The 18,114-nt window shown below is 52.8% G+C and overlaps 1 protein-coding gene across 2 annotated transcripts in view; it reads right to left on the bottom strand.

Annotated features, from left to right (window-relative positions):
- The window catches only part of Rcsd1 (RCSD domain containing 1), a 72,833-nt gene that overhangs the window by 3,370 nt on the left and 51,349 nt on the right, over positions 1-18,114 (bottom strand). The window contains exons 2-6 of one of the 2 annotated variants that reach the window (XM_004865201.4): positions 12,783-12,884; positions 11,564-11,653; positions 7,158-7,229; positions 5,725-5,928; positions 3,138-3,809 (exon numbers count right to left, since the gene is read on the bottom strand). In XM_004865201.4, the coding sequence (XP_004865258.3) occupies positions 3,138-3,809; positions 5,725-5,928; positions 7,158-7,229; positions 11,564-11,653; positions 12,783-12,884 (1,140 nt within the window). The remainder of the gene's footprint in view (positions 1-3,137; positions 3,810-5,724; positions 5,929-7,157; positions 7,230-11,563; positions 11,654-12,782; positions 12,885-18,114) is intronic. The other variant, XM_087206844.1, reaches the window with a different exon arrangement.

Genomic DNA, 18,114 nt, shown 5'->3' with positions numbered 1-18,114 from the left:
GCGCAATGGGTGTGTGAAAAGCACAGTTACGTTCACTTTAAGCAGCAGGGCTGCGTCTGGCTCAGTGCCTCCTTCCCAGCTGTCCTCGTCCTCATCCACAGTGCTGGCCCTGGTGCTCTGCAATCCCCCGGGCTGGGGACCGAACCCAGGGTCCTAACACTGAACCCATCCCCAGCCTTTCTCCCTTCCCTTCCCTTCCCTTTCTGGTACCGGGGATCGAACTCAGGTCCTTGCACTTGTGCAGCAGGTGGTGAAACCACTGAGCTAAATTCCCGGCCCTCCCAGCCATTTTTTAGTTTTTCAATTGAGACCTGGTCTCCCTAAATTGCTACGTTGCCTATGCTGGACTTGAACTTGGGATCCTCCTGCGTCAGCCTCGAAGAGTACTGGGATTACAGGTGTGCACACACATGCCCAGGAGAAACGGACCCTTTTGAGCGCTCTCTTCCACCTGGTGCCTTTGGCATAATTAGGAAATGTTCCCCTGCTTTCTCTGAAGAATGCATTGCTTCCCCCTTTGTGCTCACATCGCACCATTAGGAGGAGAATCCCATGGACTCTGACTGGCTCTGATTTTACTGGTTTCTGCCTTTTTTCCTCTTTGACCATAGTGAAAGGGAAAACGGCGGCTTGTTAAATGCTGACTGCATGAGGATGACCATAATTTGCTTATCTGATCCACTTAGCTCTACCAATCGGGGCACAAGGTTGGGAGGAGGTTGTGTGGTGAGAAGTCTGGCCGCTGCCACATCTGGAAAGGCCTAGCCCTCACTGGCGAGTCCTCGGCACTCCTGCCTGGGCAGTTCGAGTCTAACTTTGCCCAGCTTTGACAGGAAGAAAAGGAGACTGAAGGCCACATGCCCTGCAGATGAGCTGGGTCACGCCTGGCAGAGGAGCTTGGGAAGTTTCCTCCCTGACTGATGGGCACCATCCATCAACTCTGTCTGGGCTCGGGACCCTGGACAACTCCAGGGCTCTCTTGAGGGCTTGCTTTCATCCTGTCTAGAACCAGAGGACTGGGGGGCTAGGGATTTAGCTCAGTGGTTCTGCTGCCTGCCTGGCAAGCGAAAGGTCCTGAGTTCGATCCCCAGTACCAAAAAAATGAAAGAACCAGAGGTGAGCTACATGGTATCAACCCGAGGACGGCACAGAGGGAACAGTAGGCCAGTGGCCGAGTGGAGGGGACGTTCCTTTGACCCACACTCAGGACAGGCTTAGGGGAGCAGAGCCATGGGCCGGAAGTGGCTGTGTCAGGATCGGGCATTCTGGGTCGGGGGGATGGCACAAAGGGACCTCAGAGGTGGGAACGAGCCTGGTGCATTTGAAAAATAAAAGCATCAGCCAGGCCGGAGCACAGGGAGGCAGGAGTCAGGGAGAGACAGGTGTGTAATTCCATCCCTGCTCCCCGGGCCTGCCACCGTGTTCGGAACGGGGCACTGTGGATATAACTGTTCTTTAAGACCCTCCTGGGTTGGGCTGGGACCTGGCTTAAATCAAGGATTTATCTTTCTCAAATTCTCTTTTCAAAATTCCTTACATGATTAAAGCTCCTGAGGAAAAACTGCCCATCCTAAAGGGACAGGAAGCCGGGTGTGGTGGCTCACAGCTATGATCCCAGCACTTGGGAGGCTGAGGCAGGAAGATCACCATGAGTGTGAGGCCAGCCTGGGCTACACAGTGAGCTCAAGGCCAGCCTGAACTACATCGAAAGACCCTGTCTCAAAAAACAAACAAAGGACCAGGAAGGTATTTTGCAATTCCAAAGTAACTTCCAAGTAAAATGTTGATAAGCATTATAATTATCCTAGTTCCCGGACCCCAAGAGTAGCTTTGGGGTGCACAGAAATATATCAAACTCGTGCCACAGCTTATGAGAGAAGAGAGGGGAGCCCAGAGACAGACACAGGAAGGGCCACAGGAAGACAGGCTGGCAGGGGCAAGGCAGGCTCCAGGGCGGCAGGCAGCAACCTCGGGGGTGGACAGGGTCCTCCCTCAGACCCCACGGCGGGCGACCTGTCAACATCTCCACCTCCAGACCTGGGGGAAGGTATATTTTCTGTGGTTTTAAGCCTCCACGTTTGTGGCATTCAGTAAGGCAAGTCTAATAAGAGCGTTGGGTGATTTCAACAAAGAGTAAATCATCCAGCCCTGTGGTGGCGCACCCCTGTGGTCCAGCCCTCTGGGAAGCTGATGCAGGAGGATCACAAGCTAGAGCCCAGCGTGGGCTATTTATTGACTTAGCAAGACCATGTCACAAAATTAAAAAAATTTTTCTAAGGGCTGGGGATGTGTAGCTCAGTGCAAAGGCTCTGGGTTTAATTCCCAGTACCACAAACAACAACAAAAATACAAAAGAAAAAGATGATCCGAAGTAACCCACTAGCCACCTGGGGGGCCAGGTCAGAGGCTGCTGTCCCAGGGGCCAACAGTGGACAACTGGATGAATGACCCAATTGCAGAAAGGGGAAGAAAACCGCTTGAGGGTGAGCAGGCTGATGAGGCCGTCAGGCTGGGGGTACGAGGGGGACCCTGAGTTTTTCTTTTTCCTTTTGCAGTACCAGGGATCAAACCTAGGGCCTTGCCCTCGCTAGGCAAGTGCTCTGCTGCGGAGCCACACCCAGCCCAGTGCTGAGCTTCTCTTGGGACCTCCGGGTCCTCAGGGATGGTTCTCACCCACAGCACAGACAGGTGGGCACAGCCAGGAGGACAGAGACGGGTTCCTGGCCTCTTCCCGGGCAGCAGGTAAGTGACCGGAAGTCACGTTAGGCTCCTTCCTAAAGAACAACCCCAGGGCCACCTTCGTCCCGAAGCGGCCCCAGCTTCTTGACCGTGGTGGCTGCTGGGACCAGTGACCGGGCTGTGCCAGCCTCGCTCCCTCCACGGACACCCAGAGCCCGCCAGAGACCCCTATCAGCGAGCAGCTGGGCACGGCACGAACACACCGCCCTCTCTCTGCCTCTGTCCCTGGCCACCGGGCACAGCCTGTCCCCACACACGGCAGGGCACGCAGCAGGAGCCTGGTACCTTTGTTTCCACACACTGAACTGATTCACTTGGACAGAGAGGAGCAGAGCATGCGGCAGGGCTCCAGGTGGCCTGGCACAGCCGTCCCCATGTGAACAAGCCCGGCCACCTACCATGGGGAGCGCTGGCCCCCTCTGGGTGTCACTTCTGGGCTCCGGTGTGGCCTGCTGCGTCCTCGGGCTGCAGCCTGGAGCTGCTCCTTGCTCTCGATTTTCCTTGCCTTCCTCCTGCGTTGGGACACTGCCGCCTTCCTTTCCTCTGGGAGGAATCTGGGGGGTCTCCTCTCCCCGGGCCCCCTCCTCCGGCTTTGCATCTTGGCTCTTCTGGCCGGGGCTGTCCTCTCTGTGTCCCCGCTTTGCCTCTGCAGACTTCCCCAGCTCTGCTTGCCTTCCGGCAGCCTTTGCCTCTGCGGGGCGCACACTCGCACCCTTGGCCTCTGGGCTGGGGTTCTGGGGTGGCTCAGGGCTCCCCGCCCGTGCTGGGCCCCCGCTGGCCTCTTCTGAGCTCCACCTGGCCTTGTCCTCCTGCTTCTCCGTGCTGCTCGATGTCCTCCTCAGAGGGGGCTTGCCCGCCAGCACCCTGCTCTCCCCCGAGGCCCCGTGGGATGTCGGGGACCCGGGGGCCTGGCTCTTGGGTGGGAACACTTCGTCCCCATTCTCCTCCCTGGCACCGTTCTCCTGAGATGACTCGGTGGCCGTGAAATCTCCAAGGTCCCCACAGTCCGACTGAGACCTTCGGAACCTCCTGGAGGGAGGGCGTCTTTTGATGGAGCCCCTGGTCCGAACCTGGAAGAAGCCACGAGGGACAGTTAGCCACGGCAGGACCTTACGTTGCTCAGGGTCGGGCTCAGCCTCCCAAGTGAGCGATCACTTCACTTCCTAGGAGGGTGTGCCCTTGTTGGCCCTGGGGTATACGTTAGGGCCTGTGGGGTTGTGAAGTCCCATGCAGGTGTTTGTCTCCTGAAGATACAAATGCTTCCCCTCAAGAAAAAGTGATCTTCTAAAACATGAACTGGTTTGGTGTCTAGCTTAGCAATTTTTTTTTTTCATACTAGGGATTGAGCTCCCTGAGTTACACACCCAGTGTTTTTTAAGTTTTTAAATTTTGAGACAGTTCTGCTCAGTAGCTAAGTGGCCCAGGCTGGGTTGGAACTTGGGATGCTCCTGCCTCAGCCTCCCATGGTGCTGGCATTACACGTGTATACCATCTCGTCCCCCAGTTTAGCTTAGCAATTTTATTGGAATTTAGTTGTAAATAACTAGTTCTTCAAATGTTCTTTGAGGGAACTTTACATCTTAGGTGTCCTCATAAGTTGACATGTTGAATAAAACCTAACCCCATTTTGTAAGACTCATGTTTTAACATTTTGAAAATGATACCAGACAAAGGTGAACCCACCAGGGAAGAGGATTAGGGGCTTGGCAATGCCTGGCCCTGGCACAGGGGCCTCATGATGCCCGGCCCTGTTACAGGGGCCTCATGCATGTTGAGCTGGATAGCTGGTGGCCAGCTTTCTCCCCACACAGCCGGGTGCTGTGCGGACAGCAGACTCTAAAGCCGGACCTCGGGAGCCCCCAGCAAAGTCTGAGAAGCGTGTAGTCTCAGACTTCTCAAAAAAGCCTCAGAGGCCGGGGATTTAGCTCAGTGGTTTTGCTGCCTGCTGCGCAAGCGCAAGGACCTGAGTTCGGTCCCTGGCCCCCGTGGCCAGCCCAGGCCTGCTGCTGGAAGACTGAAGCCCCGCCTGGCTTCCCCTGCTCCCTCCCAATGCCCCAAGGGGAAGACCAGCTCTCCATTGGCTGGGATGAACAGAGGGCTTCCACCGTGTCCAGTCGGCAGGCTCAAGCCTGCCCCGCCACCTGCTGGCCACCAGTCACTTCCATGCCCCGCTTTTTTTTTTTGGTACCTGGGATCGAACCCAGGACCTTGCGCTTTTGAGGCAGACGGCTGAACACTGAGCTAAATCCCAGGCCCTTCCCTACTTGTTTTGACACCTGTGACTTCTTGCTAGATGTATTTCCTAGGCTGGCCTGCAAGATCTCACTTCTCCACCCTTAGTTCCAAAGCCACATGTAGTTTGCATTCCCTGGCAAGAGATGCCCTTCTGTGCGGCTCTTGCCTAGTTCTGTCCCATGTCACTGGCCACCCGCTTAGACAGCCCTGGACTGTACCTCTGGCCCCTACCTCCCCTGCTGGGGCCGGGGATCTGAAGAGAGGACTGGAAAAAGATCAGGGCAGCTCCTACACACGAGCCCTGCTGGATGCCTTCTGAAAGGGGAATAATTTGGTGTCCTCTAACTATGTAGGAATGGCTGGACCCACGCTGAGTCACTCTGCACCATTCGTATCAGGCCAGAACCGGGTGTCCCAGAGTCCTACTGACCCTGGCCACCTCCTCTGGGAATCACAGAGCAGGCCTTTATTTTTGGGGGGTTTTTGGTACTGGGGATCAAACTTGGGTCCTTCTGCTTGCAAGGCAGGCGACGGCACCACTGAGCTAAATCCCCAGCCCTAGCAGGCCTTTACTTTTGTTCTCAGCTTCTGACCTTACCCATCTGTGCAGCTGGGATTGGCCTCCACCCTCCTCTTCACGAAGGAGGGAGTACTCCATCCCCTCAGCCTGCCTCGGGTGCAGACACAGTTATGGGGGCTGTACACCCCCTGCACTTCTGCAGCACACCGCTGTGCTCCTGGCAGCTGTACCTTGTTGTAGCAGGGCAGGTGAATTCCTTCTGGGGGCTGATCAAAGCTGACGGGTACCTCCTCCGCCTCGCTGGGCTGAGACCGCACGCCCGGGCTGCTGGGGGTGGGCGGAGGGCTGTGGAACGCGGACACCATGGCCTTGAGGCCAGGACTCTTGGGCGAGGCCCCAGGCAGCAGGGCCGCTGGGTCAAAGGTCAGATTGGCCTGTCATGGAGAGGAGAGGAGTTTCATACAGGGCTGGAGAGAAGGAACAAGCTGCCACCCTGGCCTGTTGGTTACCTGGCCCCAGAACTGCTTGAGAGTAGTCAAGGTGAGGCTCTTCTGTGTCATCTCCCACCCAATTATCCAGCCACATCACGCCCTGCTCCTGAAGGCACTGCCTGCTCCATCCACCCCCTGCTACTTGGCTTGCCACAGGCTGCCTTTCAGAATGCTCTGTGCATCCTACCAAGATGCCCGGAGCTGGGTGTGGTGGTGCACACCTGTAATTCCAGCAGTCTGGGAGGCCGAGGCAGGAGGATCCCAAGTTTGGGCCCAGCCTGGGCAACTTTGCAATTTAGCAAGACTGTCTCAAAATGAAAAATTTTAAAAGGCCTGGGGATATAGCTCAGTGCAAGGCCTTGGGTTCATACCTCAGCACTGCACTCAGTTTTGTTCTGGTTGCACAAATGAGGGCAGTGACTGAGGAATCCGCCTGCGATCCGTGCCAGGTCTGTTCCCTTCAGCCTGCAGGGAGCAGATGTCTCTTGGGAGACAGCAGAAGGGCGACATCACACTCTCCAGGAGTGATGTGCAGGCAGACCACGGTGTGGGCCACCCCCGGCACAGCCCGGCGAGATCAATGAGATCACTCTCCTTTGCGTCTTTTGTTGTGTCAGGTATGAAAATCTTGTCTCCTCAACAAGCTTGTGAGTTCAGGGTCAGAGCTATCTGTGTCGCCACCACTCCCAGGGAGCCAGCCCAGCCGTGGGGCACTGGGCACACAGGGCGACGGGGTGGAGAGACAGGGTGGAATGCTCTCCAAACCAGGAATTTGGCCATAGCAGCGCAACGTGTAGCGTGCATAATACTGAAATGATTCTGTGGTTCATTCCGACCTTCGAGGCTGGCTATTCCTGGAGTGCTTCTTTCAATCACAAGGCACTTTCCCCATGAGATAGTTGAGGCGTCCCATCATGCACCCCTGAGGCGCTGACTACACTCGATCTTGACTGACATGGCCCTTAGGTTAGAGCTCTCCTGGGAGAACACTGTTGAGATTCTAACCCTCCGGGCAATCCGCTCACTAGCTGGTGAGCAGGGGCCAATCTGCAGGTGACCTGCGCTGCTACCACTGGGAGCTCCACGGGTCCCTCCAAAGCCCTGCACACTGTGCATAAGAGGTGGGGCTGGGTGAAAGGGAGCCAAGCGAGGGCAGTGCGTCTTGTACTCACCTGCAGCTTCTCAATCAGGGGCGAGCTCTTCACCTTGACTTTAGGAGGGTGGCTGGCATGGGGAGACGCTTTCTACAGAGCAAAGTGATCAAAATAACCAAATGAGTGAGCCGAAAGGAGGTGGGCTCGGCTGGAGGCCAGAAGCCATCGTGAAAAGGAGGCATCAGTCCCCGCTCGGTTTCCTGGCCTACTTACCTCCGGGGCCCGGGTGAGGCCGTCTCCCTTTGTGTCCCTCCCTCACCTCGCTACTAGCAAGACCACTTGAATCTACGAGCTGAGAAGTCGAGGCAGGCACCCAAGATACAGGAGGGCCCCAGCCCAGGGAGAACTACATCTGTGGGAGCAGTCTTCACCTCGTTACCTTCAGCAAGGTGAATCAGCCATTGGAGGGAACGCCCAAAATACAGGCAAAGCAATCACCCTTTGTTTGTCACACACAAAGCGAGAGCCTGGCATGGTAGCTCACGCCTGTAATCCCAGCACTTGGAGGCTGAGGCAGGAGGATCACCAGGAGTTTGAGGCCTGGGCTCAATAGTGAGTTCAAGGCCAGCCTGAACTACATAGTGAGACCCTGTCTCAAAAACAAAACAACAAAAAAACAAAAACAAAACCCCCGCACTGAGCATTCATTTTAATTAACCAGACATGTGAATTACACATCTACCACATCTGCATTGTGCTGGCTACATGAAGATGAAGACTCTCTAGTCTGCTCTCTAGGAGTGGTCAAAGAGTGGATCCTTGTTTTACATCAGATGTCCACAGCTATGTGAGAACGAAGTCAATGATAGAAGGATCTGAAGGTGAGGACAGGGAAAAGGGCGATGACTTCCATGTGGGTCGGAAGCCGAGGCACAGAAGGGGTTCCTCCTACAGTCTGGGGGGCCAGCATGCATTATCTCCCTCCACTCTATGGACTAATTTACCTGAGCAGAAGAATCTCGCTGATCTCTGGGGATATTCCGAGTACTAATGAAGGTGATGGTATTTCAGTGGTGGAGCAAGGGAGAGCGACTCCACTGATCTTGTGACCTGGTTAAAGCCCAGTGTCCAGGGAGAGCTGGGACAGACACTGGCTGGGAGTCAGGAGACCCAGCCCTTCTGCGTGTAGCTTAGACAGGAGCTAGGTGGCTGCCCCTGGCCTCAGACTCCTGCGCTGAGACCAGGTGTGAGGAATGAGTGATGATAAGGACCCTCCTCGTGATAAGGCGCCTCCGCCTCCTCTGACATCTCTTCCTGCAGCGGCCTTTTTAGGAGCTTTCTGTCAATGGTGACTGCAGAGAGCTTCCAGCCCCACCTAGTGGTTCTCAGTTGTTATGACTTATGGAAGAATTTCACATGGACGGGTGTTTTTGAAGGTTCTGTTCCAGAAACCGCAGCAACAATTTTGCTGACAAAACTCATTTTATGTAATACTCTGAACTCTCTCCCAACTGACCACTTTATTCTGAGGGCAGGAGAAATTCACAGGGCAGTACTGGGGACCCAGCCGAGGTGTCACACAACCCTTGGTGATATGAACTACAAGCGGAATCCTACATAACTGCAAATGCAGTTCCTGAGATCGACAGCAGGTGGCAGCGTTTCCTTTACAGTTTAACCAAAGGCTTCAGGCAGGAGCCGGGGCTAACAGAATCCTGGAGGGAAAATCAGCTTTACAGCTCTTTGCGTGTATGTGGAGACAAGTTTTTGTGACATCCCCCTATGTCTTATAATGTCTAGAGGCTGTGGGCCTGATTTTTCATATGGGAGCGTTTTTCAGCCTTTTCAACTGCTTTAAACGCCCCTCTGGCAGGCCTCCTAGCAAGGGCTGACTGCAGGTTACCTGGCCTACCAGTCAGCACAGGCATGGCAGGGGGGCGGGAACCCCACTGTCAGGCCCAAAAAGGGCTGTGCTGGAGGAGCTTGGAGCAAGTGTGGCCACAGCTTCCACCCAGCCTGCCAGGCACCAGGCCACCACTTTACTTCTGTGTGGATCTCAAGGCAACAAAAAGTCACCCATCCCTGCAGGTAGTGTCTTTCTTGTATCCAAGCAGCCTGTCCCTCCGGGCAGGAAGTTGTTGGTCTTCGGGGTATGATCGAAAAATAGGATGTGTATTTAAATTTTTTTAAATTACAGTAAAAGACACATTGTCATGGATTCTCCTCACAATACTCCCCTTGCTTCGAAAACACTTATCCCATGGGTCTTGCAGTTCTGGAAGTCTTCTTTCGTGAGTGTCTTTAGTTCCACTGTCATGGCTGAATCGATTCAAAATGTTTACCTTTCACAGTCATTTTGACTTTGGGGAAGAGCCAGAAGTCGCACGCTCCCAGCTCTGGTGAATGAGGTAGATGAGGACACAGCGTAACGTTTTTATGAGCCTGCCTTTCAGTTGGCTGGCACTCGGCAGCACTGATTGTATTTTTGGTCACTCCTCATAAAGACAGTTCTGAAAGAGGACTTCCAGAAGGCCTTCGGAGAGTGGGAAGAAGGAGGCGTAAACATATTGGAAGCAAGGGGGAGTCTTTGGAGGGGGATGCGTGGGAATGTGTCTTACTGTAATGAGGTTTTCTTGGGGTGTACCGTGGATCGAACTCGGGTCCTTGCACTTGCTTAGCAGGCAGCGAAACCACTGGGCTAAATCCCCGGCCCTGTAATAAGGTTTTAAATATGAAGCATTCACTGTATTTTTTTATCTCCCTTGAAAACTCTCCCCTTCTCTTCACCCAGCCCTTGGACCCGGACACCTTTACTTTCCGGACGAGGTGCTGAGGGAGGAAAGCTCCATTCATCCCCACACAGCCATCACCCCAAGTCCCTGCCAGGCCGAGCCTTCACATTGTTTCAGTGAGTCCCACCCCATCCAGCCGCCCTGGCCTATCTGGGTCCTGTCCTCGTCCTACAAACACGGAACCAGAGTCAGTGTGGTGCAGTGACTTCCCCAAGCTCTGCTGGGTCATCAGGGGACACCCTCGGGTGGCCACAGCTGCAGGGCCATGGAGTCTGAGGGGAAAGTCACAAGACGCTGAGCCTCTGGACTGAGAAGTTGCTGGTGCATGTTTGGGTGCAGCACTGCCTGGTAACCCTATGAAGCCACGCGTCATGGTGCTACCGCTGGAAGAGACCCTGAAAAGCCTCAGCATGTTGTCAACGCCCCCCACTGGGGTCCCCACCACCCTTTGACCAGGTCCCACTCTAGTTTTGGCTTTTTCTGATCGGCTTTGGCTTTTGGGGTTGACAAAAAGACCAGAAAGCCACGTGTACTTCAACTGTTTCGCTTTCTAGATGAGAAAATGTCAGGGCCAGGGGCTTGCCCAAGTTCATGCAGGCGTTCTCAGTGTCTATGGTCAGGATGCTGGTCCCCAAAAAGAAGGGGAGAAAAAGCCTGGCTGAAGGGGGACTCAGGAGCCCAGCTCTCTGTGGCTCTCGAGCCGCGTTTGGGGTTGGCCTCCCGCAAGGCACATGGGGCCTGCACACCCATGCCACATCCATGCACGGCCCGGCCATGACCACAGGGAGGGGTCTGGGACAGGGCGTGCAGAGGGACTGCTGCAGCTGCAATTAGGTAAGTGGGGTGGGTGCCTGTGCAGGCTGGGATCTATTACTGGCTATGATCTGTGCTGCCAGAGCCTTTATTCTGTTGGCAGTGCTGGCTATTTATAGCTGAGGGCAACAAGGCCTCCTGTGCGCTCTGGTTTTCTTCCAAGGGTCTAACACAATAGTCAGGCTTTTCCAGGACTGGAGGAGGAGGAGGAGGAGGAGGAGGAGGAGGAGGAGGAGGAGGAGGAGGAGGAGCAGCAGCAGCAACAGCAGCACCAGCAGCCGTGGGATTCTCCTGCCTTACAGTTCCACCACATGGCAGCACAGCCTCTATCCAGGGTCCTTCTGTACACATTATTCTGAGCTCATCCCCGGGAGACCTGGGAAAATAACACAACTTTCCCAATGCTTGAATCGGGCGTGGTAATAATTTTCTTTTTGCTTCAGTTCTCAGGCTTAAAAAATGTTGTTTCTGTCTTTAATCAGATCATAGAGGAGGCTCAGCAGGAAGGATTAGAGAGAAACCTAGATTCCAAAGTAAATCATGCAGGAAGCATTAGGGAGAGAGATTCAAACAGAGTGGGTGTGGTGGCACATGCCTGTCACCCCAGCACTCTGGGAGGCTGAGGCAGGAGGATCACAAGTTCAAACCTAGCCTGGGGCACTTAGCAGCTTAGCAAAACTCTGTCTCAAAATAAAAAAATAAAAGAGGGCTGCAGATGCAGCTCAGTGCAAAGGCCCTGGGTTCAATCCCCAGTACTCATCCTGGAATATAAAGTGGAGAAATGCCCTGCATAAATTTCAAAGCCTAAAGGTCTGATTTTTGTGCCTCTTTCTAGAAGAAGAAGAAAACTCACGAGCGGCCCGGCAGCAGAGTACTTACCTCCTCACCATTCTGGCCCAGCTCTACCTTGTGAGGGAACAGGGGGAGAGAGCAGGGTGGTTTCCTTCGGGTTGGTTTACTGGCCGGTGTCTAGAGGGAGGGTGACAGACGACAGACAGACAGACAGACAGAGACAGCTAGTCAGGCAACAGGGAGGAGGAGGCAGGAAGTGGGGTCAGTGAGGTACGGGTAGGGGTGGCTAGAGAAGGCAGAATGGTGGTGGGCGGCCCTCCTCTGAGCAGGTGCGGGTGACCCGGTGCAGGGTGACCGCCGCGCCTGGCGTTCAGCCCCTCCTGTCCTGTCCCCTCCTCTCTTCCCTGGGATTCACCAGCCTGCGGCAGCAGTCACATTGGCAGCCAGCTTCCAGATCAATGCCACCGCCTTTGTCCTGCAGGACATGTCTAGCAATGAGGGATCTGATTTCTCAGCTGGGAAGACAGAAGTGCCAAATGGTGCACCTGACAGGGTCAGGTGGGCCCATGTGCCCCTGTCCCACCCAGGGGCCACCAGAAGCCCCCTTTCACCTCAGGCCTGCTTCTGTCATCTCATTATAGGGAGCGCCTCACCCTGCAGAACAGAAATGCAGTCCAGATCTCTCCCAAGTTAACCCTTCCATACTTCTTTTGCCTCCCCCCGCCCCCTCTCTGTAAGGGATTGAACCCAGGTCCTTTGCACTGAGCTACATCCCCAGCCTTTTTAAAATTTTTTATTTGGGGACAGGATCTTGCTAAGTCACTGAGTTGCCCAGGCTGGGCTTGAACCTGTGACCCTCCTGCCTCAGCCTCCTAGAGTACTGGGGTGACAGACATGCGCTACCATGTCTGGCTCCACACTGTCTTCTTCCGCAGGATTCTTGCAGCAGCCCTTCTGAGCCCTGGTTTCCCACTGGATGTGCTTCCCTCCAAATCCTCTCTCCATTCTCCATTCTCAATTCGGAGTCTGCCCAGCCTCCCCTGCTCCTGACTCCCAGGCTGCCCGCCAGGGGCCAGGTGTGGGGACTTTGGGGGACTTCTTTCCCCTGACTCGTCCGGGCTCTCAGCGCGGAGGATCAAGATGAAAGCGAATCCACAGTCACGTCCCTGTCCTGGCCTCCGGGGGGAAGGGTTCAAGGCTCAGCTCTGGCACGTTCCACAGGGACCCTGCGGCTTTTCGTCCTAATTTGGTCGTCCTCCCGCTCCCTGGGCCAGACCTGCCCTGCTGCTTCCACCTCCAGCCTCACCTCTTTGGCCGCAGCCGCCTGCTCCCGAAACTGCCCGGCCAGCTGGGCCACCGACGGGGACGCCGAGCTGTCCACGCGGGTGCTGGGCTCTGCGGGTCTGTCCTGCAAGGCAAGGCCACGAGGGGGTTACTCCGCGCATGCGCGCACGTACCCTCCCACCCCCGGCGGCGGGGGGGGGGGGGGCGAGAAAGGTGCTGGTTTTTGTGGCCAGAGCAGGAGCGCCCCAGCAAAGAAGGGCCATAGGGGGCCTTTTCCCCTGTCCTGGAACTCGAACCCAACTCCGGCAGATCTGTCTGGAGGAGGGAAGGCAATGCTGGCCCCCACTTCCCGGGAGTGCTGGGAATGGCTGGGGGCCGGGCAGGAACATGTCGGTTGCTGCTGTCCTTCACGTCCGACCCACTGTGGCCGAAGCGCCAGGCTGGGTTCTCGGGATGTACGGGGTCACCTCTGCTCAAGGCGCCAGACTTCCCCGCAGCGCCCCGCAGATCGGTGTCCCTCCACAGGCTCACCGGGCCGCACCTGCCCGACCTGAACACCTGCCGGGACTCCCATCGCCCTCCCCACCCTGCGCAGGCGTCAGAGCGCATGTGGTGAGTGGCCCCACTGCTGGCAGAGGCCCCGGGCCACGGTTTGTCCATCTGTCCGGCCTGATGCCAGATCGGCCTCTGTCCCTGGCTATTCATTGCTTGGGTCTTGCTGACAATGCTCCACCTCAGCATCCCCAGGGCCCATCCCTGCTGCAGTGAGACATTCCAGTTAAAAATAGAGCCCAGGGCCTGGCAAGGTGGTGCACGCCTGTGAGCCCAGCACTGGGGAGGCTGAGGCAGGAGGATCACTGTAAGTTCAAGGCCAGCCTGAGCTACATAGCGAGACTCTGTCTCAAAACAAACAACAACAACAAAATTGAGCATGGGATGATAGAAAACTACTCTCCAACTTCTCTGTCTCCAAACTAGGCTTGGCCTGGGGCTCAGCAGCCTGAGAACCATGAGGCTTCTGGAAGCTCAGGGTTTACAAGCTGTGTGGACGGAATGAAGATGCTACCGCTGAGTTCATCTTCCTGGAGCCCAGGGAACAGGTTTTCTTAGTCTGTCCAAGGACACCAGGGCTCGTTTCCCCTAGCCAGACCCTTCTGTTCCAGGCTGCAGGAAACTGACTGATCCTGTCTGCAGCCTTCTGGGCACACCGGAGCCCAGAGAGGGCAAGTGACTCCCCTGGCATCACACAGGTGAAGCCAGACAGGATGGACTGGGATGAACCTGACCAGCACCCAGTGACCCAGAAACGCCTCTGTTGATATGGAAAAGTTTTAGATAACTTAATAGATTAAGGTAGTTGTAGAAACAAAATAAGTAATGTGTTCTTTTAAGATTTGCTTTTCCCATAACTCCTCGTTTAAGGTGACGGTTATCTGACTCTAACCCGTAACTTCATTAACCTAACAAAGTTACCATGCCAGGGTGAATTTACAATGTATATGGGCTATCTTGTGTCTGTGACTTGTAACTAGGAACTGGAATTGTATTTACACGTCAAAGACCCCTAGGGATGATAATGGCTAAAAAGGATATAAAAAGGGAAGTGCTGAACAAAGGGGGCATGGATAGTAACCAGACCTGTTTTGGGCATTCCCGCCAGCTCTCGAGAAGAAATTTTATTATTTTACCTGAATTCTGTGTCTTTATGTGTTTCTTTCCGAGATTTCTGCAACATTTGGTGTGTTGGCTGGGAATCGGGAATGAAATAGCCCTTTTGGGCATGGGCCCGAATCCCACTGGAGGGAGTGGCTCTCTGTCTCCTTGAGAGGAAAGGCTCACCCCTGGGACTAATTTCCTAGGTGCCCCAACAGGACACAGAGATCCACTCACTGGGCAGAGGATTGCGCGAACCGGAGGAGACTACAGAAGGAGGACTGCTGCTCTTGGTGTCTCGTCTGTCTCTTTCCTTTGCTGGGTGAGAAACCCCAGGAAACCCCCTAGTCATTAACTTTCAGTTTCGCCTTGTGAATTTGTGTTTTGTAACTTTGGGCAAACATAGTGCAGGGACCTGATCACCTCTTGTGCTTTGCCATTTGGAAAGATAGCTCCTCCCATTTGTTTTGGTTACAGTTAGGGGCTCACTGGGAGAGAATGTGGTAACTTCTGAATAAATGTGTGAGTGAAAGAGTTCTGGATAGGAGAGTGTGTGGAATGAGCTGTGGAACAAGACAGAGGGAGGAAGCGCTTGAGCTTAAAGAGTCCTCCCTGCATCATAGAATTTGTGTGTGGTCACGTTTAACAAAGACACAATGGTGAGCTTAGGCAACAACTCACCTTAGCCTGAACAGACCTTAAAATGGTTGAGAAGCCCGCAGCCAGGCAGGCGAGCAAGTGATCCCCACCTTTGTTTGTCTTGCGTCTCTGTACAAGGGTACGCATACACACCAACACTCTGATGGCCGATCGTGGGGACAGAAACATCTCGTCCTACTGTTTTGGAATGCATGCTTAAGAATTTTAAGAAAGGGGCCCTACCGAGGTCCTGAGTCGCACAGAACATGCCAAATCACCCCACTGCAGACAGGCAGCCACCTGGTTCCACACTACAAAGATGCAGAGGACACCAGACCAACAGACCAAGGTACTGAGTCACGCTGCTCCCGGCCCAGAGGTAGGGGCTTCTGAGCTGCCATCCCACTGCTCCTGGTCCAGAGGAAGGGGCTTCCCAGTCACCATCCCTCCCGCTGCTCCCAGCCCAGAGGAAAGGGCTTTTGGACCACCTTCTGTCCCACTGCTCCTGGCCCAGAGGAAGGGGCTTCTGGGCCACCATCCCTCCCACAGCTCCCGGCCCAGAGGGAGGGGCTTCTGAGCTGCCATCCCACTGCTCCTGGTCCAGAGGAAGGGGCTTCCCGGCCACCATCCCTCCCACTGCTCCCAGCCCACAGGAAAGGACTTTTGGGTCACCATCCCTACTGCTGCTCGCAGCCCCTGGCCCACCTCACCCAGCTCAGAGGAGGTAATCCGTGCAGGCACTAACAGCCCCCTGGCCCAGTCGAAATGAGAAAACATGTAAATAAGTCTCAAAACCAGACTTCCAGATCACCTACAGCAACCCCAAAGGGAAATGAGATGGAACACTCTGATACTCAACCACCTGGACCCACTGAACTGGCAACGAAAGGGGATCTGGAAAAAATGAAATCAGAAATAATTTCTCAGATAACAGGAGAAATTGTGCCCTTAGTGCAAGACATGATTAATAAATCTAGAGAGGAGCTCAGGAACATGATGGAATCCCAACTTAGGAAACAAATGGAATCCATAAAACAGATGCAGATAGATTTCCAGGACATGAAAAACTCCATTGAAAGTCTACACAGTAGAATGAGCCAATGTGAGGACAGAATTTCAGATATAGAAGATAAGATTGCAATTAGTGACCAGGAAAAGAAAAATTGCTTCAAAATTATAAGGGAACATGAGAAATCAATCCAGCAGCTGCTAGATGATGCAAAGAAGAATAACATAAGACTGATTGGGCTCAATGAAGAAACAGGAGAGAGTGGAGATGACATAAAAAAATCTCTTCACAGAAATAATGGCAGAAAAAATAATGGCAGAAAGGAGCTTGACATACAGATAAGTGAGGCATATAGGACTCCAAATAGCCTTGATCAAAAAAAACCCTACACATAGGCATATAATTGTTAAGATTCCAGAAACACAACAGAAGAACAAAGTTCTACAAGCAGTCAGAGAAAAGAAACAAATCACATACAAAAGAAAGCCCATCAGAATCACAGCAGACTTCTCAACACAAACCATCAAGGCAAGAAGAGCTTGGAGTGACATATTCCAAGCCCTAAAAGAAAACAGCCTCCAACCCAGATTGATGTACCCTGCAAAACTAGCTTTCAAAATGGATGGAGAAATAAGATACTTTCATGACAAAGAGCACCTTAAGAACTTCATGAATATCAAACCAGCACTCCAAAGAATTTTACACAATATCCTAGGAACAGACATTGAGGATCACAACCCCAGGAAGCAAAGCAGAATGAACCCATCTGGCATGATAAGAAATTAAATGTAAAGGGGGAGAACCCAACAAAAAGAAAAAGTCATGGCAATGACAAGTCAATACGTTTCAGTTATAACCGTCAATGTTAATGATCTCAACTCACCAATCAAAAGAAACAGACTGGCAGAATGGGTCAAGAAGCAAAATCCAACAATATTCTGCATACAAGAAACAAACTTCATTCAAAAGGAAACTCATAGACTGAAAGTTAAAGGGTGGAAAACAATACTCCATGTGACAGGAACCCCCAAAAAAGCAGGAGTAGCTATCCTCTTTGCAGATCAAATAGATTTCAAACCAACAATGATTAAGAGAGACGAAGAAGGACACTACATCCTTGTAAAGGGAAGAATCCAAGAGGAAGAGATGACAATCATAAATATCTATGCACCAAACACTAGTGCATCCAACTATATAAAACAAATACTAATGGACATGAAAAGTCATATATGCACTAATACAATTGTAGTGGGGGACCTCAACACCCCACTGTCACAAATAGATAGATCAACTAGACAAAAAATAAGTAATGAAATACTAGAACTCAATGAAACTCTTGAACAAATGAACTTAACAGATGTTTACAGAGTGTTCCACCCCACAAAATCAGAATACACATTCTTCTCAGCTGCACATGGGTCATTCTCCAAAATAGACCACATACTCACACATAGAACATGTTTAAGTAAGTGCAAAGGAATTGAAGTTATCCCCTGTATATTATCAGACCATAGTGCAATGAAATTGGAGATCCATAGCAAAAGAAACTCAAAAAATTTCATAAACACATGGAAATTGAACAACACACTTCTGAATAACCAATGGGTCACAGAGGAAATTAAAGAAGAAATCAGACAATTCCTTCAATTAAATGACAATGACAATACAACATATTGGAATCTATGGGACACAATGAAAGCAGTCTTACAAGGGAAATTCATAGCAGTGAATATGCATATTAGGAAAACAGAACGAGCCCAATTAAATAACCTGATGCTGAACCTCGAGCTTCTAGAAAAAGAAGAACAGGACAACCCCAAAGCTCATACAAGGGAGGAAATTATAAAGATCAGAGGAGAAATCAATGCAATGGAGACTAAGAGAACAATACAAAAAATCAATGAAGCCAAGAGTTGGTTCTTTGAAAGAATCAACAAAATGGACAAACCCTTAACCAACCTTGTCAGAAAAAGGAAAGAAAAGGCCCAAATCCATGCAGTTAGGAATGAAAAGGGTGAAATTACAACAGACCCAGCAGAAATCCAGAGGATCA

This window comes from Heterocephalus glaber, unplaced genomic scaffold (assembly GCF_053883595.1).
Source record: "Heterocephalus glaber isolate CG9 unplaced genomic scaffold, H.glaber_assembly_v1.0 deba00000738, whole genome shotgun sequence".
Classification (NCBI taxonomy): domain Eukaryota; kingdom Metazoa; phylum Chordata; class Mammalia; order Rodentia; family Bathyergidae; genus Heterocephalus; species Heterocephalus glaber.
The sequence above is the reverse complement of the archived record's forward strand: the minus strand, read 5'-3'. Positions and strand labels throughout refer to the sequence as shown.